Source organism: Salmo trutta, chromosome 1 (assembly GCF_901001165.1).
Source record: "Salmo trutta chromosome 1, fSalTru1.1, whole genome shotgun sequence".
In the NCBI taxonomy this organism is placed as follows: domain Eukaryota; kingdom Metazoa; phylum Chordata; class Actinopteri; order Salmoniformes; family Salmonidae; genus Salmo; species Salmo trutta.
The window spans coordinates 54,852,705-54,877,809 of NC_042957.1; the positions used below are offsets into that span (position 1 = coordinate 54,852,705).

At 42.3% G+C, this 25,105-nt stretch overlaps 1 protein-coding gene and 1 pseudogene across 3 annotated transcripts; both read right to left on the reverse strand.

Annotated features, from left to right (window-relative positions):
* Positions 1–3,680: 3,680 nt before the first annotated feature.
* Positions 3,681–14,747, reverse strand: LOC115201023 (tetratricopeptide repeat protein 39A). Of its 3 annotated transcripts, none has more exons than XM_029764218.1 (18): positions 14,473–14,747; positions 13,369–13,488; positions 12,728–12,859; positions 11,867–11,925; positions 11,705–11,781; positions 10,928–10,992; positions 10,547–10,646; positions 10,361–10,426; positions 10,015–10,123; positions 9,760–9,827; positions 9,396–9,455; positions 9,085–9,246; positions 8,765–8,856; positions 8,545–8,665; positions 8,305–8,416; positions 7,972–8,086; positions 7,405–7,521; positions 3,681–4,675 (listed from the first exon to the last, which is right to left on the reverse strand). In XM_029764218.1, exons 1-18 carry the CDS (start codon positions 14,505–14,507, stop codon positions 4,564–4,566), a joined length of 1,722 nt encoding a protein of 573 aa, XP_029620078.1. In that variant the 5' UTR covers positions 14,508–14,747; the 3' UTR covers positions 3,681–4,563. The 3 variants fall into 3 exon arrangements, with proteins under 3 accessions (XP_029620078.1, XP_029620087.1, XP_029620097.1); XM_029764227.1 differs by having other exon boundaries at positions 13,369–13,473; positions 14,473–14,746; XM_029764237.1 differs by lacking the exon at positions 14,473–14,747 and having other exon boundaries at positions 12,728–12,804; positions 13,369–13,450.
* Positions 14,748–20,880: 6,133 nt separating this feature from the next.
* Positions 20,881–21,843, reverse strand: LOC115204120 (tetraspanin-16-like; annotated as a pseudogene).
* Between the last annotated feature and the right edge of the window lie 3,262 nt (positions 21,844–25,105).

Genomic DNA, 25,105 nt, shown 5'->3' on the forward strand with positions numbered 1-25,105 from the left:
GGTCTGTCTCATACTTTACTGAGTTATAGACTAGTAGCTAGTATAGGAAGAATGATTTTGTGATATAACATGTTTATTATTGTTAAACAATTACACAATATTTAAAACAGGCAAAATCCACATTACACCACATTTAGCCATTTGGCAAACTTTTCTTATCCAGAGACACAGCAGGAAAAACAAAATCACAATCTTGACTAACAGTCTGTCCTCAAACAGATTAAGGGAAGCTGTATGTCACATTAGGCATTTGACCAGGTGTCCTCTGAGGATTGCTTATAGATGCAGGGGTGGTGGGCCACATTGTTCTGTGTGTACCAATTGTAGAAGTATGCTACATGGTTGGTCCCTGGAGGTAGAATGCCAGGAGTGGTGGTGGTGGGGGGGGGTTGTGCCAGGGGTTGTGCCTTAACTGCTGCAAAAAGCTATACTCTGTGGGGTTCTGAGCAGAGGCCAGGGTTCCTTGCAGGTTGTTGCAGTGAAACTGCATGGTGCCGCTCCTTAGGAGAGTTCACATCCCTGCAGTCAGCATGCCAATTGCATGCTGACTCTCCCTCAAAACTTGAGACATAGTGGCATTGCATTGTGGGACAAAACTGCACATTTTAGTGGCTTTTGCCCCCAGCACAAGGTGCACCTGTGTAAAGATCATGCTGTTTAATCAGCTTCTTGATATGCCACACCTGTCGGATGGATTATCTTGGCAAAGGAGAAAGGCTCGCTAACAGGGATGTAAAAACAAAATGCACAAAAATAAGCTTTTTGTGCGTATGGAAAAGGTGTATCTTTGATTTCGGCTCATGAAACATGGGACCATCACTTTACATGATGCATTTATATTTTTGTTCAGTGTATGAGATACGATTAACATAAAACAGTCAGATCCCAAGACACAGGGATTGAAATTGGTTAATGTTAGGTTATGGTTACAGAGGGATGAGGCTAGGCATGGGGTTAGCAAACCACCATCTGGAACCATATGAAATCGGCAGGCTGTATATAGTGTACACCAGAAATTGAGTCTTGATCTTGAGGATTGTTCAGAGACTACTTGAGACCAAGTAAATTCAGTCATGGTCTCAAGTCCCTGGGTCTGACTCTATGTTAAAAATACCTGAATATCATTGCAACCCTAAGGTGTCAGTTTCCCAGACACAGATGAAGCCTAGTCCTGGACTAAGCTTGTTCAATGGAGAATCTCCAATAGAAAATAGCTTTTTAGTCCAGGACTAGGCTTCATCTGTTAATGGGATACCAGCCCCAAGAGTTTAGGTGAACACCCTACAATTATATCATGTATGTATTATAGGTTTTGTGTATTTGTATGCTGACTTCACAAAATGATTTTCCATATAAATGGACAAAGTATATAAGAATGTAAAACATTTATCCCCTGGCCTTACATAGTGCACACTGTTGTGCATGTAACCTTTATTTAACTCGGCAAGTCAGTTAAGAACAAATTCTTATTTACAAAGACGGCCTACTAGGGAACAGTGCCTTGTTCAGGGGCAGAACGACAGATTTTTAACTTGTCAGCTTGGGGATTCAATCCAGCAACCTTTCAGTTACTGGCCCAACGCTCTAACCACTATGCCGCCCCATGATTGACACTGGGTGTGATGTCATGATCCACTGATTAAGTTCATCAAGGAAGTAGCTGGTAAGTTTATACACAGTATACAAAACATTAAGAACACCTTCCTAATATTTGAGTTACATGGACTCTACAAGGTGTCGAACGCGTTCCACAGGGATCATGGCCCATGTTAACTCCAATGCTTCCCACAGTTGTGTCAATTTGGCTGGATGTCTTTTGGGTGGTGGACCATTCTTGATACACACAGGAAACTGTTAAATGTGAAAAATCCAGCAGCGTTGCAGTTCTTGACACAAACCGGTGCGCCTGGCACCCAGTACCATACCCTGTTCAAAGGCACTTAAATATTTAGTCTTGTCCATTCACCCTCTGAATGGTACACATACACAATCTATGTCTCAATTGTCAAGGTGTAAAAATCCTTTAACCCGTCTCCTCCCCTTCATCAATAAGGGATCATAGCGCAGTCAGTCTGTCATGCAAAGAGCAATGTTTTGTCCACTCCGTGTAAGTACCAGTCATACATCTTTATCTGTAAAGTCACAAAATGTCACCTCTTAATCAAAGTTTATTTATAGGGCAATCTGGACAAGAATGGGTTACACTCGACTGAGATAGTGTTTTATTATATTTTACTGGAGCATAACGGCTTGTAGCAAATGGACATGCCTTTCTTTGTACAAGGTCTTGAGTGAGAGTCTAAACTTTATTTGAAGTAATGAACATTAGAGGTTAGTGAGGTTAAACTTATTTCATCTGACAACTTTACTCTGTATATTGCAGCAGGGACAACATACAGTTGAAGTCGGAAGTTTACATAAACGAGTTAATGACTCCAACCTAAGTGTTTCAACCACTCCACACATTTCTTGTTGACAAACTACAGTTTTGGCAAGTCCGTTAGGACATTACTTTGTGCATGACACAAGTCATTTTTCCAACAATTGTTTAAAGACAGATTATTTCACTGTATCACAATCCCAGTTGGTCAGAAGTTTACATACACTAAGTTGACTGTGCCTTTAAACAGCTTGGAAAATTCAAGGCCTACCTTCAAACTCAGTGCCTCTTTGCTTGACATCATGGGAAAATCAAAATAAAATCAGCCAAGACCTCAGAAAAAAAAATTGTAGACCACAAGTCTGCTTCATCCTTGGGAGCAAGTTCCAAACGCCTGAAGGTACCACGTTCATCTGTACAAACAATAGTACGCAAGTATTAACACCATGGCACCACGCAGCCATCATACCGCTCAGGAAGGAGACACGTTCTGTCTCCTAGAGATGAATGTACTTTGGTGCGAAAAGTGCAAATCAATCCCAGAACAACAGCAAAGGACCTTGTGATGATGTTGGAGTAAACAGGTACAAAAGTATCTATATCCACAGTAAAACGAGTCCTATATCGACATAACCTGAAAGGCCGCTCAGCAAGGAAGAGGCCACTGCTTCAAAACCACCATAAAAAAGCCAGACTACGGTTTGCAACTGCACATGGTGACAAAGATCATACTTTTTGGAGAAATGTCCTCTGGTCTGATGTATTTTTGTTTCAACTGTTTGGCCATAATGACCGTCATTATGTTTGGAGGAAAAAGGGGGAGGCTTGCAGGCTTGGTCGCAAATGGGTCTTCCAAATGGACAATGACCCCAAGCATACTTCCAAAGTTGTGGCAAAATGGCTTAAGGACAACAAAGTCAAGGTATTGGAGTGGCCATCACAAAGCCCTGACCTCAATCCTATAGAAAATTTGTGGGCAGAACTGAAAAAGCATGTGCAAGCAAGGAGGCCTACACACCTGACTCAGTTACACCAGCTCTGTCAGTAGGAATGAGCCAAAATTCACCCAACTTATTGTGGAAGGCTACCCGAAACATTTGACTCATGTTAAACAATTGAAAGGCAATGCTACCAAATACACTCAATTAGTATGTAAACTTCTGACCCTCTGGGAATGTGATGACAAATAAAAGCTGAAATAAATCATACTATTATTCTGACATTACACATTCTTAAAATAAAGTGCTGTTCCTAACTGACCTAAAACAGGGAATTTTTACTAAGATTAAAATGTCAGGAATTGTGAAACTGAGTTTTAATGCATTTGGCTAAGCTGTATGTAAACTTTGACTTTAACGGTACATAAAACAAATGTAGCATAACCTATTGATTATCAAGGTTCTTCTAATACATTTGTTAAAATAACTCTGGGATCAAAGCAATGTCATACGTCTGTCTTATTCATTCACTAAATGGGTGCTTTTGTCAAAATGCTTACAGTAATACTCAATCACTTTTGGAGAAGCTAAAAGCAAAACTACCTCACATCAGAACATACAAGCATTACTTACATTGTTCATAAGGTCATTTCAACATGTTTTTCCCCACAAAAAATGTGGATATACTGTATTCAAATTGTTGAGCAACTGCCTCCCATCTACTGTTATGGGTAACCAGTACAGTGATATAAGTACCACACATTCAAACACTGAAGATAGAAGCTGAACCTAACCACAGATGTAGGATCAGGGTGTTCACCACTCAGTAGGTGGATAAAATGCCTCTGATCTAGAACCAGCAGGTAAAGGCAACTTCTACCAACTCCCATTGAAAACTCAAGTGTTTTAATCAGGGAGAGACCACCATCCATGAAGGACGGAGACTTACCACAAACCAAGTGGTCCCGTGTGGCTCAGTTGGTAGAACATGGTGTTTGCAACGCCAGGGTTGTGGGTTCAATTCCCACGGGGGACCAGTACGGAAAAAAATAAATAAATGTATGCATTCACTACTGTAAGTCGGTCTGGATAAGAGCGTCTGCTAAATGACTAAAAATGTAAAATGATTTGGAGGCAGTGATCAAAGTGGCTGAGGATGTAAAATAGAGCAAGTCTTCCTGGAACGTCTACACATGGCAGGGGAAGCAAGTCCAGTGCTTGCTCAGCACAATGTCACCTGTTATACTACAGTGGTGTGATTTCATCTTGGTCACTAGTGTCAGCCTTGAGTTTGGAGAGAGCAGCATGGATCCTGAACTGGGTGCGTGACTCCATGGAGTACTCCTTGTAGTTAGTTCTGAGGGAACAGAACAAAGTGGATAGGAATCATGAGTAAGACTTAGTAACATTGTGCATGTGTACACCCAAAGCTCCAAAAGTATTGGGACAGTGAAATGTTTTGGCTCAGTACTCCAGCACTTTGGATTTGAAATGATACGGGTTAAAGTACAGGCTGTCAGCTGAAAGTCTACACTTTAACCTCATCCTCATTGTAAAATTTAAAATCCAAAGTGCTGGAGTACAGAGCCAAAACAAAAAGTCACTGTCCCAATACTTTTGGAGCTCACTGTATCTTGCAGAAGTCACCAATCCTGGTCCTGTAGAGCAAAATAGTGTGCAGGATTTTGTTCCAGTCTAGCCTCAATACAACCAATTCAAATACAATTGTATTTGTCACATGCGCCAAATATACCGTGAAATGCTTACTTACAAGCCCTTAAAAATACGAGTTAATTTCATTGTTGGTTAAGAAAATATTTACAAAATAAACGAAAGTAAAAAATAAGAGCAACAAAATAACGAGGCTATATACAGGGGGTACCGGTACCAAGTCAATGTGCGGGGGTACAGGTTAGTTGAGGTAATATGTACATGTATGTAGGGTTAAAGTGACTATGCATAGATAAACAGCGAGTAGCAAAGTGTCAATGCAAATAGTCTGGGTAGCCATTTTATTAGCTGTTCAAGCAGTCTTATGGCTTGGGGGTAGAAGCTGTTCAGAAGCCTTTTGGACCTAGACTTGGTGCTCCGGTACCACTTGCTGTGCAGTAGCAGAGAGAACAGTTTACACCTAGGGTGGCTGGATTATTTGGCCATTTTTAGGGCCTTCTTCTGACACCGCCTAGTATAGAGGTCCTGGATGGCAGGAAGCTTGGCTCCAGTGATGTATTGGGCCGTATGCACTACCCTCTAGTCTAGTGCCTTATGGTCAGAAGCAGAGCAGTTGCGATACCAGGCGGTGATGCAACCAGTCAGGATGCTCTCGATGGTGCAGCTGTATAACTTTGAGGATCTGAGGACCCATGCCAAATCTTTTCAGTCTCCTGAGGGGGAATAGGCATTGTCGTGCCCTCTCGTCACGACTGTCTTGGTGTGTTTGGACCATGATAGTTTGTTGGATGGACACCAAGGCACTTGAAGCCCATCTGCTCCACTACAGCCCCGTCGATGAGAATAGGGGTATGCTTGGCCCTTCTTTTCCTGTAGTCAACGATCATCTCCTTTGTCTTGATCACGTTGAGAGGTTTTCCTGGCACCACACTTCCAGATCTCTGACCTCCTTCCTATAGGCTGTCTCATCGTTGTCGGTGATCAGGCCTACCACCGTTGTGTGCAAACTTAATGGTGTTGAGTCGTGCTTGGCCATGCAGTCGTGGGTGAACAGGGAGTACAGGAGGTGACTGAGCACGCACCCCTGAGGGGCCCCCCGTGTTGAGGATCAGCATGGCAGATGTGTTGTTGCCTACCCTTACGACCTGAGGGAGGCCCGTCATGAAGTCCAGGAGCCAGTTGCAGAGGGAGGTGTTTAGTCCCAGGGTCCTTAGCTTAGTGATGAGCTTTGAGGACACTATGGTGTTGAACACTGAGCTGTAGTCAATGAACAGCATTGTCAAGTAGGTGTTCCTTTTGTCCAATCTCTATTGCACTCTGAGTGCAATAGAGATTGCGTCAACTGTGGATCTGTTGGGGCGGTATGCAAATCAGTCTAGGGTTTCTGGGATGATGGTGTTGATGTGAGCCATGACCAGCCTTTCAAAGCTCTTCATGGCTACAGACGTGAGTGCTACGGGATTCAATCTTAGTCCTGTATTAAGCTTTGCCTGTTTGATGGTTCGTCTGAGGGCATAGCAGGATTTCTTATAAGCGTCCGGGTTAAGAGTCCCGCTCCTTGAAAGCGGGAGCTCTACCCTTTAGCTCAGTGAGGATGTTGCTTGTAATCCATGGCTTCTGGCTGCGGTATGTACGTACGGTCACTGTGGGGACAACTTCGATGCACTTATTGATGAAGCCAATGACTGATGTGGTGTACTCAATGCCATCGGAAGAAACCCAAAACATATTCCAGTCTGTGCTAGCAAAACAGTCCTGTAGCTTAGCATCGGTGTCATCTGACCACTTCCATATTGAGTGAGTCACTGGTACTTCCTGCTTTAGTTTTTGCTTGTAAGCAGGAATCAAGAGGATAGAATTATGGTTAGATCTGCCAAATGGAGGGCAGGGGAGAGCTTTGTACACGTCTCTGTGTGTGGAGTAAAGATGGCCTAGAGGCCCCCCCCCCCCCTTGTGGCACATGTAACATGCTGGTAGAAATTAGGTAAAACGGATTGAAGTTTCGATTTGTTTTTTTATACCCCTTTGGTAGGATAGTCTTGAACGGAGCTCCTCCAATTTATTCTCCAATGATTGCACATTGTCCAATAGGACGGATGGTAGAGGCGTCCCCTGTATCCGCAATACTCGTTAAAGAAAAATTGTCCAGTTCGAGGTGAGTAATCGCTGTTCTGATATCCAGAAGTTATTTTTGGGTCATAAGAGACGTGGGAGAAACATTATGTACAAAATAAGTTCCAAATAATTGGTTAGGAGCCTGTAAAAACAGCAGCCATCCCCTCCGGTGCCATTCTTTTCAACTAACCTATCAACAGAATCTTCATTAGTTTAATAAAGTGTTTTCATGTCGAGCTGGAATGTAAGCCTGCTACAGCTTGCAGGCTGTATTGGAACAACCAGTAAGAGATGACTCACTTGGCTTTCACCAGTAGTTTGATGGCCTCGTCCTTGCGGCCCGTGTCCATGTAGACCACACTGAGCTCCAGCAGAGCGTTGGGCACCAGGTAATGGTCAAACTTGATCTTCTTCTCACTGGAGGTTAGAGAACAGACGGCCATATCATTACCTCTTAGTCGTTTACACTGAACATGTTCATATATCACTGACTGTTCTAAAAACACATCTCTAGACATTATTCATAGTGCATTTCACTGCTAAGAGGTCCAACCATCCTTCATAACCCTGCATCATTCAACTTGCTATGATAAAACATCGGTGTGGTTTAATCAAACAAAGAACACATTGTTTGATTAAATACCATGAAAATATTTCCTTTTGGCATGGATGAGCTTGTTAAAAAGTGACACTCTGGACCTAAGGAAGAATAGCTGCTGTTTTGGCAACGGCTAATGGGGATCCAAATAAACCAATAAACTCATTTTATAACCTCTCAGCAAACATGTTACATATGCGTCGGCATGCATTTACCATTTTGTTATACAACACAGACTCCAGGTGTGTGTAAAAGATTCCCTACGTCACCTGTTGTACACCTTGTTGAAGCATTCCTCTGCAGCCTGAATGCGTTGCTGGTTCTTCAGACACAGCCCCTTCAGTAGGTGGATCACACAGCGGTCATCCATTGAATACTCATTTGCTTCCAAAACAAAAACACAGATTATAAAACCATGCATTCAAAATTACTCATCAACACAGGCTCAAGCAGAATGTGTGTAGAATCTGTCTTCATCTATTCTCTTTTGGTGATATTATAAGAGTGGTTATTGCTTCATGACCAGCTTAGGGAAGCAGGCTGGTTTGGCCCAGTTCAGTCTGACTGCCTGAAACTGGTTAGCCCCAGACAGCATGCAATACCGGGAGATTCCAGCAGGGTGCGCTCTGCCTCCACCAGTGTCTGCAGAACACCCTCGGTGAGCTCTGGCCGCTTGCTGATCATGGAGAAGCCGTTCCACATGTACATCATCTCCTACAGCACAGTGTAGCAAGAGATAATACTGTCAGAACCACACAAATACAAGTGACCCTTACCATTTTAGCAACAGATTTGTGCATGTCTTTATGCAGCTTTGCGTATGTGTGTTTGTGGGGTCTCACCAGCACAGGTACTGGGAGCCTCACTGGGCAGCTAGCTTTGTAACGTCTAGCCTTGCGAATGGCAAACTTCTCTGTGGGTGGAGACTTCCCTGCTATCTTTTGCTTGAAAGTAGACACCTGTCTAAGAGAAAAAGAGAAGGGGCCAGGAAAGAGGGGTGGTCACAATGAAATGGGACTGGGGAATTTCAAGTTGTTTTTGTTGTGATGAGCATGTGTCTACCTGAAAAGCTCCACCTCATCTTCCCCAAAAGGCCTAGCCTCCCCCGAAGCAAGCATGCTCAGGTAAGCAGCCTTCATGTACACATACATGGCCTGAAGGAAAGACAAGCCTTATTCAGTCAGGACCCAGCCATACAGTAAGTAGAGTTTAATAATGTCAAGTCTATTGTGGGGTTAAAATACTGCATTGGCTTTAAAAGCCATACACTTAGCGGGCAGGTCAAATTGACTGAATTCAATTAAGAGTGTCTGCTCAAGTGGTTTTGTGTCATCTTAAATTGGGTCCTAGGCTATACTCAACACTACAGCACACTCTCTTGCCTTGGACCAGCGGCTCTCATTGCTCAGTAGGTCAGCGTAGAAGTAGGCCATCCTCCACACGCACTTGTAGGTGAAGCACCACATCAGCTCCCAGTAGCACATGTGGTGGAACTGCTTCCACTGCTGCTGAGCTTTGCAGCCATCCTCAAACAGCACCACCGCCTGGTGACATATCATCATTACAGTACACCCCACCAGCACACACTGATCTCATTCTAGGCCTATTAATACAAACACCACTGCTAAATATGACTAGAAAAACAGACAGATAATACAAATAGCATAACATAGACATGTAGCTTGAGGCTCACCTCATCAATGTTCCCCTTGATTGCCTCAGCCCTGCCTGCGAAGAAGAGAAATATGGCCCCCTGAAGGGAAGTGGAGAGAAATGTAAACATTCTCTGATAACACCATATATAATACTTTGGCGGTGGCTAGCACTTGTAAAATGACATACTTACACAATGGTAGCTCAAGCATAAGCACCTCCTCTGACTAAATTACCTCTCTCGGTCAGTGCATTACTTACCCACATTACGCCCACATTGTAAAACTATTACTTTAGATTGTGTTTGCCCAGAAGTCTGCTGGTATTGGTACACATTGTGTTCCATACAGAGTTGAGTTTGCTTTGGGCTGGGTGAGAGCCTGGGGAGGAGGAGTGTCACTCACCTGTGGGTAGCGGAGCCGGAAAGGCTTCAGCAGCTTCTCAGCATCAGCCACGTCCCCCTCACCGGTCCCTGTAGAGTGATAAACAACTGAATAAGATGTATGGACAAAACCAGAAACTCACAAACACAGTCTACCCTCTCGTTCTTTCTCTCACTCTTTCACACATGCGTGTATGTGATATGTAATTGTGTCATTTCCAAACAGCCAAGTCAGTTGTGATCTCCATTCACTTCCTGGTTGTGAAGAGTAGAGTACCGAGTATGAAGGTGAGGAAGGTGTAGTAACAGAGCAACAGCAAGGCACACAGCATGGAGCGCAGGTTGTTTGTAGTGGCACCATCATTCAGCTGGGACAGACCATACTCCTGCACACACAACATACAATATATAGTGAGAGGGAGGAGACAAAGACAACCTCTAAAGCAGGGCTGCCCAACACTGTTCCTTTAGAGCATCTAGCAAACCAGACTATAATAATGACCTGCTTGTTAAGGTGAATCATGTTAATTAACTACAGCAGGCTAGCTCTCCAGAAACAGGGTTGGGCAGCCCTGCTGTAAACCAACCACTTTCTAGACACAAGTTAGAATGAGCAACTATACCTTGTCTCCAGAGAAGCCAGCAAACTCTAACATTTTGAGTAACCGAGGTGGAAACATGGAAAGAGTCTGGAAGACAGTACAGAATCCTGTGATACAGCATAAGGTCTGACTGACATGTGTGCTAAAACACGCAATGATCTAACAAATGGACCATTAATGGAATACGGGGATGCTTGTGGGACAAACCAAGTTGAATGCGCCGATCCCAAAAGACACCCCTCCCTCTAAGTGAATGTGGTTGGGTCCTTGGAGAGAGCTGTTAGACTGTAGGAAGGTGTGCAGCTCCCTGTGTCATAAAAGGCATTTATGTCATTCATAGTCTAACATAATTATATTATAGGCTGTAATAATGCCTGATTACACAATAAAAACACATCTAAATGACCGATAACGACAGACACTTACCAGAGAAATGTGCCATTATTGTTTTAACATCTGAGCAGTCTTATTGTAATAGCAGTGCATAATTTGGTAAACAGAATTATTGATTACACCTGTTGATTCACAATCACACTGTGAGCCTGTTTAATGTGAGAACCATTTCTGCCCTTTCTCCTGCAAACTTACTTGTAAATCAGGTAACTGTTGCGTACTTTGATTCCTCCTTTGATAAAACTTACCATGTTCTCATCCTTGAGGAAGAGGGAAAATAAAACATTTTAACAAAAGGTGTCAGTCAACTGGTGAGACAGTAATGTACTGTATTCAAAAATGAATGAGGACAGGGGAAACCTGTTGGATCGCTCTTTAAAAACTATGCACACAGACTCAAAACACCAAGAAGCAGGAACACAAACAATTACAATGTGTTTCATCAACCGATATCTAATCAGTTGGATACAGTTATCATACATACAGGTAACTGTCAAAATAAAGAAAACACCAGCATAAAGTGTCTTAATAGGGCCACCAGAACAGCTTCAAGCCTCCTTGGCATAGATTCTACAAGTGACTGGAACTCTAGGTGGTGGAAAACGCTGTCTCAAGCGCCGCTCCAGAATCTCCCATAGGTGTTACATTGGGTTGAGATCGGATGACCGAGAGACAGACATACACGTGCACCCACTTTAAAGCCCTTATGCTCCCTTGAGACCCCTCTTTCAAAGTAACTGATCTCTTCTAATGGGCAACTAGGCATTTTTACACATTATCCTAAGCATGATGGGATGTTCATTGCTTAACTTACTCAGAAAACACACCTGTGTGGAAGCACCTGCTTTCATTTACTCAAGTGTTTCCTTTATTTTGGCAGTTACCTGTGCATTAATGCTAAACGAAACATCAGCATTATCATTAACCAGGATCAGTAAGATTTATAGTTGAGGACAGGAGGACCCGTCTTACCTGTAGGAAGGTGAGAGCAGCCCTTTGGAGCAAGCATTCAGCATAACAAGCATCAGCATGGAGAGCTTGGAGCTGCTCTGCAAACCCACACACACGGTCAGTGGCTATTTGAAATCTGCCAGAATAATAGGCCGAGATGCCCAATTATAAAAGCGCTCTTACCTTCAGTTAGACGCTCTCCAGGTGATTTACTGATATTGCTAGGGGACTTTCGTCGAAACCTAAGAAGAAATGAGACCAACTATGAGCGTAAGACTGAAAAAATTACATCTCATTGAGCAATGCATGTTTCTCATGTTAATCACATGGGCATTAATGTGGAACATTATAATAACACATGACAGCCTTTCGACCACCTCCAGCAATCTCAAGTGTCCTTGCTTGCTGTAGGCCAGGGGTGTCAATCATTCCATGGAGGGCCTAGTGTCTGTAGGTTTTTGCTTTCAATTAAGCCCTAGACAACCAGGTGTGGGGAGTTCCTTACTAATTAGTGACCTTAATTCATCAATCAAGTACAAGGGAGGAGCAAAAACCCGCAGCCACTCAGCTCTTAGTGGAATGAGTTTGACACCTGTGCTGTAGGCCCTTCAAACTCACCTCTGGACTTCGAAGCCATTTCCAGTGCTTGTTTTCATTGTTACCATCTAAATCAGGAACTGATTTATACCTGGCAATTAATTCTCAGGTAGAACAGAAAACCAGCAGGCTCCTGACCTCGTAGGGTAAGAGTTGAATACCACTGCTGTAGGCCATCAACAGAGCTGCTCTGGCCATGCAAACACAGGCAAATTCCAGCCGGGGCGCAAAGAGACCTGGTTGCCATGTAAATGCTCTCATTTGCCTGCAGGTTATGGCTGATGGACAGGAGACTAATGGCAAATTAGGCCTCACTGTTAGAGGTCAGACCAACTGTCAGGATTTCCCTCTATTTACCTTTTCTGGACGTTGCTTGTGTCTAATATGAACTAATGTGTTAAAGAGGACATGAAACAGATGAGTGTCCATGTATAGTAGCATCCTCACCTCTGGCAGACCTCCTGGGCACTCTTCATGGTGTTGCCTGCATTGACGATGTCATCCTGCTGGAAGGTCATCATAGCCTGCATCTCCAGCACAGTGGCATAGATCAGAGCATGGTACATGCTCTCTTTCACCCTTCAACACAACATCATCATCATCATACACACCTCACTGACAATCAGAAAACAGCAAGTATTTATTGTCCAGCGAACATTTTAATTTCCTTTCGGGAAAAAAATGTGCCTTTCTTCCAATATAGAGACTGGCTTTACCTATTGATAATGAGGAAAGACAGAGTAGCCAACAGCAGACACCTAATTATTTTCCTATTTCACTCCAGCAGTATGGTGTTTATTTTCCAGGGCCTCTGTTCTGCCCGTTGAGCCCTGGGCGTCAGCTTCAGTAAACACTCCATATCCTGGAGAAGTGACGAGGCCTGATGCCTTGGGTAGCAGGAAGTGTGACACTTCACTGTACTACACCACAATACAACATAACACCTCAACAGTGCTGATGCTGCACTAAGTTACACACCACTCAACGACAAAAGGCTGCACAAATATACCTCAAGACACCTTGTACCCGCTAATTGGCCAATGGAGAGTTTGAAGCCCACTTTAGTCTAGAGAGAGTGGCACTGTTACCGTGGCCGCAGTTTGTCCAGGCTCTCACTGAAGTGGTTGTTGAGGAAGAGGTCCAGGGCCTCCATACACTCCTCAAGGCACACCTGCAGGGTCATCTGTGAGGAGCTGCGCACACACACACTACAATGGTTACATGACAGTAAGTATCAGCTTTAGTATTGTCTCTCTTCCTGAGAGAGAAAGAAAATAGGTAATGGAAGGGCTCTAAGGCCCATAGGTAAGGTAAGTTGCCTGCAATTGTGTCAATACACATGCACCCACCTGTTCACAGCACCCGTCACACAGTGTCTCTTACCTTCATTACTGCATTGTTGGGTTTAGAACTTGCAAGAAATGCATTTCCTTGTACGTGTGCACATAACATTAAAACCTGGCACGGATGGATTTGAAGCTCTCTGATGTACAGTAAAAAGAACCTTTAAGAATATCATTTTCGCCAAGCTAGTCCTGTCAATTCTCAAATGTATGCATTTATTTAGAGTCAGAACTCTTAGAAATCAGCTGCAAGATGATCTAAGAAAACCTGCCTTCTTGTACAACTTCAAGATAACTACAGTGGATTTCCCCCTCCACAAAGAGCTCAACATAAAACATATGTTGTGAGGAGTAATATGTGGAAACATGAAATAAACAAGCACTAAACTGAAACTACACTTTACTTGACAGGAATAAGTTAGAAAGGATGAGAGAGTCATGCTAAAATAAAAAGGATATCTTCAGCTATTCATGCATTGACTGGTCTTTTGTTGAATTATTTGATTAGTCATGAATCGGATGTACTCAATCCAAAATACATTTCTCAAATAAAACCTCAAAATATTATTGTTAAACTACCATCTTGACTCTGTCCATCTCAATGTCAACACAACACCAATGTAAAGAGGAAAATAACTTTTTAAATATCTTAAATAACTTCTGAATAAAGTAATGTAACAAAGTTACTTGATCACTAAGTACTTGTATTGACAATATAAAATAAATCTGCGTATTTACATTAATTAAATTGATGTTGAATAACTAACTATATAAACCGAACAACCAATATATATATATTTTTTTAAAGTTCAGTGCAGTAGGCCAAGCTGTCCCGACGTTGAAACTTACTTAGCCGCCGCAGGTGCATTTTTCCCATTGGACATTTTTTATTCCGGGCACTCTGCCCAAAACACCTGTCGAAAAGTAGCCTACTCAGAAGGGTTTGAGGAAAAACATTAACTAGCAAATTGTCTTAATAACAAGCTGGATCGAGGGTTGATTGATTCCGCTTTAAGAACAGAAGTTGCATTGAGCTGTGGAATCTTGTTGGGATTGTAATTTGAGAAGAGTTGCAGAGAAGCGTCAAGTGCTCGAAAGCGGTGTGGGAAAAGAAACGAGAATTGAAACGACTCCTCCTTCAACATCCGCAGGCTCAATTGGTCATGTCTAGAAGGGATATTGCTTTTGTCAAATTGACGTCAAAAGTATACATTTTTGTTGTTGCATTTTAGCTAACCCTAAACATTTTCGTAACTTTAACCTAATTATCCTAACCTGCTACATAAATTATCCTAACCTGCTGCGCAAGTTCTCCTAAAACTGCTACGAAAATGTTTTGACAAAAGCTGTATCCCTTCCAGACAACACAGCTCAATGCCACGAACACTTTGCAAACCTGCCATAACCTTTCATTAAAGAACATACATAATGGCTCAACGTCAACATTGCTATAGTCATTGGTCTATAATATGGCCATGGCCCATTTTATGCATATCTTGGCAAAATAATAGGATAAGAAACTGCAGTTTTCTAACAGCCAACATTTTGTATTAAATCATTAATTCGGGATTATATTATTTGTGTGTTGTTTGACTCAGAAAATAAAGGGAAATGTCACACGCCAAGCCTCTCTTATATGTAACACTGTTCTGTAAACTGTATAACTCACTGGAGATGGAAAACCCTAAAAGTAAACACCAGTTCAAATTAATTCCAGTCCCACTGAAGTTATATAGAGCCTCACGGTGGAGGTGTCATAATATCATAAAAGCTAGTGGTCAAACAGGGAAATGGTTCCAGTCGTTTTTCCACCATTCATTTTTTCCCATAGGGGATTTTAGAAACACTTAAAATAAGGACTGTGTTTCGTGTAGGCTTACCTTGGCGTGATGTTTTGATAGCCATGTAAATCTCTATCGGACAAGGTGAATTTTATCAATATATTCGGCTCTATTTACACTCAGATTCGAAAATGCTAATGAGCATCAAAGTAGACATCATGCAAAACTACAAATCCCTGCTCATCATCTGTAGCTGACACCTTTACTAACAGTTATTTTGTCAATTTAAAGCGTGCACAACAGTTCACAGAATTGTCTATTTAAAGAAATGTAGCCAATTTATTTAATTACTACATTTAACTAACATTAGATAGTTAATCCAGAGATTTTTACCTTCTCGTCCAGGTCATGGGATTTGTAGTTCTTTATGACAGCCACATTAGCAGCTTATTAGTGTTTCATTTTTGGGAGGTAAATACATGCGAGATTATTGATAAAAGTTACCTTGTCTTGGAGAGATTTACACAGTTATCAAAATGTCACGCCAGGGTAAGCCTCAACGAAACACAGCCCTTATTTGAAATGTTTCTAAAATCCCCTATGGAAAAAATGAAATGTGGAAAAACAATTGTAACCATTCGCCCGTTATACGGGTATTATGACTCACACGGTGGTACTCTATAACCAGCTGTTATAAACACCCCCATTTCTTTACATTTGATCACTGAAGAATTACTGTACAATATGTGGACTGAACACCCTTTCAATTCAGTTAGGACTTAATCTAAAGCTCAACCGGCAAGGTTGCAGTATTATTCAACTTTATGGTGAACACTATAACTGTAATGTCTAACTCTGATGTTTGCCTGTTTAGTACATGATGTATAGTACAGTACATGTTGTTGGTCTCCTTCCAATAAAGATTGGTCAAGCATGAGGAAGCCAAAGTCATACACAAAATCCCCTGTGATGTGGACAGACAGTCCTGTAAACACAGGGATTTTAGATGTGGCCTTCAAGTGTCACTTTTTGAATAAGACATATTCTACACATTACGAACAATATATGTATTTTTTTTTATCAAAGCAAAAAATAGATGTACATCAATCAGCTATTTTGTTTAAATAGAAGCAGCTATTGCATATCAAGTCTCCTTAAATGTGTCTTCTTTCTACACTTCACTAATTAATAATTTCACATGAGGGCACTGTTGTCATATTTGTGAGCACTAAAATTAAACTGAGACGATTGCAGAATACACATTTTGTTGGAATTGAACATAACATTGGGGTGGCAGGTAGCCTAGCAGTTAAGAGCATTGGGCCAGTAACTGAAAGGTCACTGGTTCGAATCCCTGAGCTGGCAAAGTGGAAAAATCTTCATTTTTGCCCTTGAGCAAGGCAGTTAACACCTAACAACACTCTTCTCCCCGGGTGCCGATGACATCAATTAAATCAGCCTCCTGCACTTCTCTGATTCAAAGGAGTTGAGTTAAATACGGAAGACACATTTCGGTTGAATGAATTCAGTTGTACAACTGACTAGGTTTCCCCTTCCCAGTGAAAACAAAGAACATAGCTTTAAAAATAATATATTCAACATTTAATATAACCAAAATAACAGATATGATTTCATCTAAGGAAAACACACTAACTTTTATTGTTTAGCAGAACTTTATTGTTGCCTGTGGGGGTTGTTGGTGTCCTCCAGGTGTGGACGGACCCTTTGGCTTCACCATGGATGCCTCATGAGCCCCAACTTCACAAACAAAACCATGGAGGATAACTGCAAAGAGGAGAGGACAGGAAAACAATGACTTGAAGCCAAGCAACATTATCTGATCAGCAACCAATTTCTATAGAACTGTCCTTAACCGATAAGTGGTTAAGGACAGTTGAAATTCGTTAGTATGCGAACAGAGGAGTTTGCTCCCTTCCTCAATTACTTTGTTCGGCAAAGGATACTGAAGCGCATCCTCTGCGAAGTGTTTTGAAATCTGCCACTCCCCCTTTGAATCAGCTGTTTACTCAGAGGAGAAAACATGCACAGATTTTAAAAGTATACGTTACTAATCTTTTTATCTAAATGTATTTTTTACCACTTTACACATGTATTTTAAGATTCCTTCTCTGTAAACGTCATCTGCCTGATGACGAGCTAGTGGAGAAAGAGTCACTTCATACCAGCACTTTTATTTTACACGTTTCCTCTCCTCGACTTCTATCCTCGAATACTTTTGACATTTTCCAAAAAGAGGTCAAATCAAAATCAAATCAAACTTTGTCACATTCGCCGAATACAACAAGTGTAAACTTCACAGTGAAATGCTTACTTACATGCCCTTAACCAACAGTGCAGTTCAAGAAGAGTTAAGAAAATATTTACCAAGTAGACTAAAATAAAAAGTAATAATAAAAAGTAACACAATAAGAATAGCAATAACGAGGCTATATACAGGGGGCACCGGTACCTAGTCATTGTGTGGGGGTACAGGGTAGTTGAGGTAATTTGTACATTTAGGTGGGGGTGAAGTGACTTTGCATAGATAATAAACAGCGAGTCGCAGCAGTGTACAAAAGGGGGGGGGGGGGTCGTCAATGTAAATTGTCTGGTGGCGACTTTATTAATTGTTCAGCAGTCTTATGGCTTGGGGGAAGAAGCTATTGAGGAGCCTTTGGTCCTACACTTGGCGCTCCAGTACTGCTTGCCGTGCGGTAGCAGAGAAAACAGTCTATAACTTGGGTGACTGGAGTCTCTGACAATTTTATGGGCTTTCCTCTGACACCGCCTAGTATACAGGTCCTGGATGGCAGGGAGCTTGGCCCCAGTGATGTACTGGGTCGTTCTCACAGTTGCCATACCAAGTGGTGATGCAACCGGTCAGGATGCTCTCGATGGTGCAGCTGTAGAACCTTTTAAGGATCTGGGGACCCATGCCAAATCTTTTCAGTCTCCTGAGGGGGATAAGGTTTTGTCGTGCCCTCTTCACGACTGTCTTGGTATGTTTGGACCATGATAGTTTGTTGGTGATGTGGACACCAAGGAACATGAAACTCTTGATCCGCTCCACTACAGCCCTGTCGATGTTAATGGGGGCCTGTTCGGCCCGCCTTTTCCTGTAGTCCACGATCAGCTCCTTTGTCTTGCTCACATTGAGGGAGAGGTTGTTGTCCTGGCACCACACTGCCAGTTCTCTGACCTCCTTCCTATAGGCCGTCTCATCGTTGTCGGTGATCAGGCCTACTACTGCTGTGTAGTCAGCAAACTTAATGATGGTGTTGGAGTTGTGTTTGGCCACACAGTCATGAGTGAACAGGGAATACAGGAGGGGACTAAGTACACACACCTAAGGGGCCCCAGTGTTAAGGATCAGCGTGGCAGACGTGTTGTTGCCTACTCTTACCACCTGGGGGCGGCCCGTCAGGAAGTCCAGGATCCAGTTGCAGAGGGAGGTGTTTAGTCCCAGAGTCCTAAGCTTAGTTATGAGCTTCGTGGGCACTATGGTGTTGATCGCTGAGCTGTAGTCAATGAACAGCATTCTCACATAGGTGTTCCTTTTGTCCAAGTGGGAAATGGCAGTGTGGAGTGCGATTGAGATTGTGTCATCTGTGGATCTGTTGGGGCGGTATACGAATTAGAGTGGGTCTAGGATGTCCGGGAGGATGCTGTTGACGTGAGCCATGACCAGCCATTCAAAGCACTTCATGGCTACCGACGTGAGTGCCACGGTGCGGAAATCATTTAGGCAGGTTACCGTCGCTTCCTTGGGCACAGGGACAATGGTGGTCTGCTCGAAACATGTAGGTATTACAGACTCGGTCAGGGAGAGGTTGAAAATGTCAGTGAAGACACTTGACAGTTGGTCCACGCATGCTTTGAGTACACGTCCTCATAATCCATCTGGCCCAGCGGCTTTGTGAATGTTGACCTGTTTAAAGGTTTTGTACATATCGGCTACCAAGAGCGTTATCACACAGTCATCCAGAACAGCTGGTGCTCTCATGCATGATTCAGTGTTGCTTGCCTCGAAGCGAGCATAAAAGGTTAGTCTGATACTGGTCACTGGGCAGCTCGCGTCTGGGTTTCCCTTTGTAGTCCGTAATAGTTTTCAAGCCCTACCACATCCAACGAGCGTCAGAGCCGGTGTAGTAGGATTCAATCTTAATCCTGTATTGACGCTTTGCTTGTTTGATGGTTCGTCTGAGGGCATAGCGGGATTTCTTATAAGCGTCCGGATTAGTCTCCCGCTCCTTGAAAGCGGCAGCACTAGCCTTTAGCTCGCTGCGGATGTTGCCTGTAATCTATGGCTTCTGGTTGGGATATGTACGTACAGTCACTGTGGGGACGACGTCGTCGATGGACTTATTGATGAAGCCGATGACTGAGGTGGTGTACTCCTCAATGCCATTGGATGAATCCAAGAACATATTCCGGTCTGTGCTAGCAAAACAGTCCTGTAGTGTAGCATCCGCGTCATCTGACCACTTCCGTATTGAGCGAGTCACTGGTACTTCCTGCCTTAGTTTTTGCTTGTAAGCAGGAATCAGGAGAATATAATTATGGTCAGATTTGTCAAATGGAGGGCGGGGGAGAGCTTTGTATGCATCTCTGTGTGTGGAGTTATGGTGGTCTAGGATTTATTTTGTCTCTGGTTGCACATGTGACATGCTGGTAAAAATTTTGTAAAACTAATTTAAGTTTGCCTGCATTAAAGTCCCCGGCCACTAGGAGCGCCGCTTCTGGGTGAGCATTTTCTTCTTTGCTTATGGCCTTATAGAGTTGGTTGAGTGCAGACTTAGTGCCAGCTTCGTTCTGTGGTGGTAAATAGACGGCTGCGAATAATATAAAAGAGAACTCTCTTGGTAGATATTGTGTACTACAGCTTATCATAAGGTACTCTACCTCAGGCGAGCAATACCTCGAGACTTCTTTAATATTAGACATCGCGCACCAGCTGTTATTGACAAAGACACACAACCCCACCATCTTACCAGAGGTAGCGTCTCTGTTCTGCCGGTGCATGGAAAATCCTGCTAGCTCTATATTCCGTATCATCATTCAGCCACATCTCGGTGAAACATAAGAATGTTAGTTTTTAAATGTCCCGTTGGTAGGATCTTAATCGTAGGTCATCAATTTTATTTTCCAATGATTGCATGTTAGCAAGAAGTACGGATGGCCTACGGATTCTCAGAAGGCTGCCTGATCTGCGGCCCCTTTTCCTTCATCTTTTCTTCACGCAAAAGGTGGGGATCTGGGCCAGTTCAGTGAAAGCAGGATATCCTTCTCATTGGACTCATTAAAGGAAAAAGTTTCTTCCAGTCCGCAATGAGTAATCGCTGTTCTGATGTCCAGAAGTTATTTTCGGTCATAAGAGACGGTAGCGGCAACATTATGTACACAATAAGTTACACAAAACGCAAAAAAACTAACAGAATAGCACAATTGGTTGGGAGAATGTAAAACGTCAGCCATGTTCTTCTGCGCCATCTTTATCAGGTGAGGAGAGGACGGAGGAGACGACGCGAGGAGTCAAGCAACACCAATTGAGATTCTCCCATAGTATACCTCCATCATACATATGCAACCAGCTGCTGATCCCAGGATGACACTCTGCTCTCTGATCACTGTGATGACCTTACCAAAGCAGCTCTGGGGGACACACAGGGGGCATTTGGCTTAAGGCTTTACAGCTTTAGAGCACCGACTGATACAACATAGTGCAGTGAGGCACTGGGTTAGGTTACCTGTGGTTGGATCAGACTTGGAGTGATGGTGATACAATCACTGTCTGCAAGGGTCTTGTTCACGCAGCAAGTCTTAGGGTAGTTCAAACCCGTGGTTGTACTGAACACAGAGCCCTTAATCTACAGTCGAGTTCTCAAAACCACAGCATTTGAACTAAGAGATGAAAAACCAAATAAAGACATCAAAGACATTAGCTGTGATAACTACTGTCTGGGATGCTCTGGTGGTCAAAGGAACCAAATAGTAAAGCCAAGGCTATTTGGACCTTTCCCCATTCAAGCTTCTCACCTTGAACATGACTGTGTTCCATGCTGTTGAGATTGGGTCTGTTGCCGCTGGGCCCATACAGGCAGTCATCAGGGAATTCTTGCTTGCATCACGTACCACTAATCTAACCTGTCACATTTAGACATCACAGCTTATTGAAAGGCATAGCCTGGCTAGGCTATATCATACAAATAAATCAATAATTTACAGTGCTCTAAATTATGATATAGGTTCGCCTACTTGATGATACAGATGCCAGCATGTTCATTTATTCTTACCAGATTCCTGTACGTAAAGACAAAAATAGTCCCAATGATTTCAGCAACAAACAGCATTGTCACGATGAAGAAAAACTGTTCAGGGTACAGGTCAAATATTGCCTCTTATTGAAGCTTGCAGGGGGAAAAGAGTGGGACATTTACAACTCTGCAGTAGTATAACACAGTAAGACAATTATTGCTTGGTGACTTGAAATTGACTGCACAACTTTTGCCTCTCACCAGCATGATAAAGAAGCGGTTCTCTTTCCAAGCCCCACAGCAGCCGATGAGACCTGTGAAAGACAGCACTGAGCCCATACCAATACAGATGTAGCTGATGTAGATGAGCTGAGACGAGTAGGGGCACAGGACATCCACAAACGTAGCTTCTCCATATCTAATCCATGCGCCAAGCCCCAGCAGTACAAAACCACTTATCTGGAGGGGAGAGGATGGTGATGTTCTTTCTTTTTTTTAATCATCAGCTAATAAATTGCATATGAGTTGTTATGGACCTGTTATTTCTTCTATGTTTTGCCAGATGGATTTCTCAGGCTAGGTAATTTTACAGTGACAACAACAGCAGTTGCTGTTTCTTCTGTGTGTTTGACTTTTGCAATGCATTCACAAACCTACATTTTATGAGAGGGCAACTATATTTCTATAGCTAGCCAAGAACAATTTACATTATCGATTATAGAAGAATGTTCATTATTTGCATTTCAAACACAGACACAGTTCAACTGGGCTTTGTTTGCTAGCTAGGCAACATTTAGCTACTTACAACAAGTATCACACAAAGCAGCAACATCAAATATTGCATCCATGTGTACAGTTTGTCATGTCTAGCCATTTTGCAAATTCGACCTTCTATAATCAAAGGAGAAAAGATATGACAAAATTATACAGAACAGTATAGGCTTATAATAATACTGGCTAATGAGACACATTTTTGGTAAACAGCTGAGAGATGGGGCTGAAGAAATTCATAGATGGAGCTATGGATGCCAAGACTGATCATCCATTAGATCCAAATGTTAACCATGTTTTGAAGCTATACAGAGTTTGTTTAAAATTACATTGTTTACAAACAATGGAATAGATATGCTTATACAATTTGGGGTTAGAATGTGGTAAAGCAGTTTAACTAACTTTAAGCTCATGATACATGTATGAGTTATATTCTTCAAGAGTAAATAGCTAGCTAATAGTATCACTAATTAAAAATATGGATACAAAAATGGATGTACCAATCCCAGATTCTCCCTTTAATAACTAACATTAACGATCAGTTCAAGCTGGCTAGTGTTAGCTAACTAACGTGGCTAGCTAACTATTAGCCTAGCTAGACTAGCTATTGTAGCTAGCTAACGTTAGTGACCTGACTATGGTAGGTAGCTAACTTAGAGGGTTGACTAGCTATGTTTAGATGTTATAGTTAAATTAGCTATCTAGCTAGCACCATTTTAGCTAGATAGCTAACGTTAGCATTAGCTAGCATAGGCAAAATGGTCACATAAAAAATAAGGACCATCTGTCCTTACTTTTAATAGGTCCAGACGATTTAGGCCTACTGCTATTAAGGCCTACTTGCTGGCAACTGTCTGTGTCTGCCTGGCCAACAGGTGTCATATTCTCGGTCCAGTCACAACACTGCGGTCAAAACCAGTACAGTATGAAGAAAGGCTAAAACTGCTTCTCCAATAGAAATCCCAGATCACACTCGTAGGCGATGTCATGGCGACGTTGCTAGCTAAACTCAAGCATAGAAAACGTCATCGGGTCTAACGGTCGTCTCGCGCCAAAATGCGCATGTGCAGGCCGTCAAAATCAATTGCACTCCTTAAAGTTTGACGAAAATGAAAACGTGTCAGTTTGTCACTTTCACGAGGTTGGAGTAATAACATGTTCAACTACTTAACACCTCTCTTGGGCATGTGGGATGGTTCACACTATTCAACAGCCAGTGAAAAATCAGAGCGCCAAATTCAAAACCACAATATGTCATAATTCAAAGTTCTCAATCAAAGGACTATTTTACACCATTTTAAAGGTACACGTCTCCTTAATGTAACCACATTGTCCGATTTCAAAAAGGCTTTATGGCGAAAGCATAAAGTTAGATTGTTAAGACAGTTCCAACACAAGAAAAAACACAGCCATTTTCCTAGCAAGGACAGGCGTCACAAAAACCAGAAAACCAGCTACAATTATGCACTAACCTTTGACGATCTTCATCAGATGACACTCCTAGGACATCATGTTACACAATACATGCATTTTTTGTTCGATAAAGTTCATATCTATATCCATAAACCCCATTTTACATTGGCGCGTGATGTTCAGAAAATATTTTGCCTCCAATACTGCCGGTGAATCAGCACAACAATTTACAAAAATACTCACCATAAACGTTGATAAAATATTAACCTGTTATTCAAAGAATTATAGATGAACATCTCCTTTATGCAAACGCTGTGACAGATTTCAAAAAAGCTTCATGAGGAAAGCACACTTTGCAATAATCTGAGTACTGTGCTCAGAAAAATACACTAGGAAATACAGATACCCGCCATTTGAGTCATCTAAAATCATAAATAGCATTAGAAATATTCACTTACCTTTGATGATCTTCATCAGAAGGCACTTCCAGGAATCCCAGTGTAATATTCATGTGTAAACATACTGAATTATAATTGGATGCATTTTACTGCGTATCATACTGTGCTATGATTGGTTAAGACCACCCAGATGGTTAGGTCATGGTCAGTTGATCATGGTTGGAGATAGGTGAATATGCCAGTTGTAGCTAGCTAATAAAGAGCTACGTTAAGAAATATCCTGTAGTACTACGTTTTATTATTTTGTACAACGCGTACAAAACAAGACATGGTGTCAGAGTAAAAGGTCTTAAAAGATGGATTTTTCTGGAGTTCCTTCACCTCGAATGGACTGGGAATCTACAAACTTACCCGATGCATAGCATAAGTACAAACAGCACGTGAAGCTAATGTTCATGGGTCCTCTGAAGGAAAGAGGAGAAGAGGAAAAGTGCAGCTACCTGCTCCTCTGGATCGGTGAAAAAGGTAGAGATATTTATAACACATGGACGCTTACCGAGGCTGAATCAAAGATACTGAAAGCATGCTTCAAAACGATCGTAGTATATGTTGTGCCAAAGACTAATGCAATTTTCGCTAGGTACAAATTCCATGAGAAAGTACAGGGAGCTAGCGAGTCTTTTGAACAGTTTGTGACTGAGTTGCGTCTGCTTGTGAAAGACTGTGATTATGCAAACAAGGATGAGATGGTCAGGGACCGTATTGTATTTGGAATACACTCACCGCGAGTGAGAGAGAAAATTTTGAATGTTGGGTCTGAGCTAACGCTGGACAAAGCTATCGACATAGCCAGATCCCACGAGCT

Bases quoted from the DNA above. Each gene is read 5' to 3' on its own strand.
- LOC115201023 (XM_029764218.1), bottom strand. From the start codon at position 14,507: ATGTCCAATGGGAAAAATGCACCTGCGGCGGCTAA. The intron at 10,993-11,704 runs GTAAGACGGGTC...CTCTTCCTCAAG, and splicing joins CTGCTCTCACCTTCCTACAG to GATGAGAACATGGTAAGTTT. The intron at 8,417-8,544 runs GTGAGACCCCAC...ACTGTGCTGTAG, and splicing joins GGCTCCCAGTACCTGTGCTG to GAGATGATGTACATGTGGAA.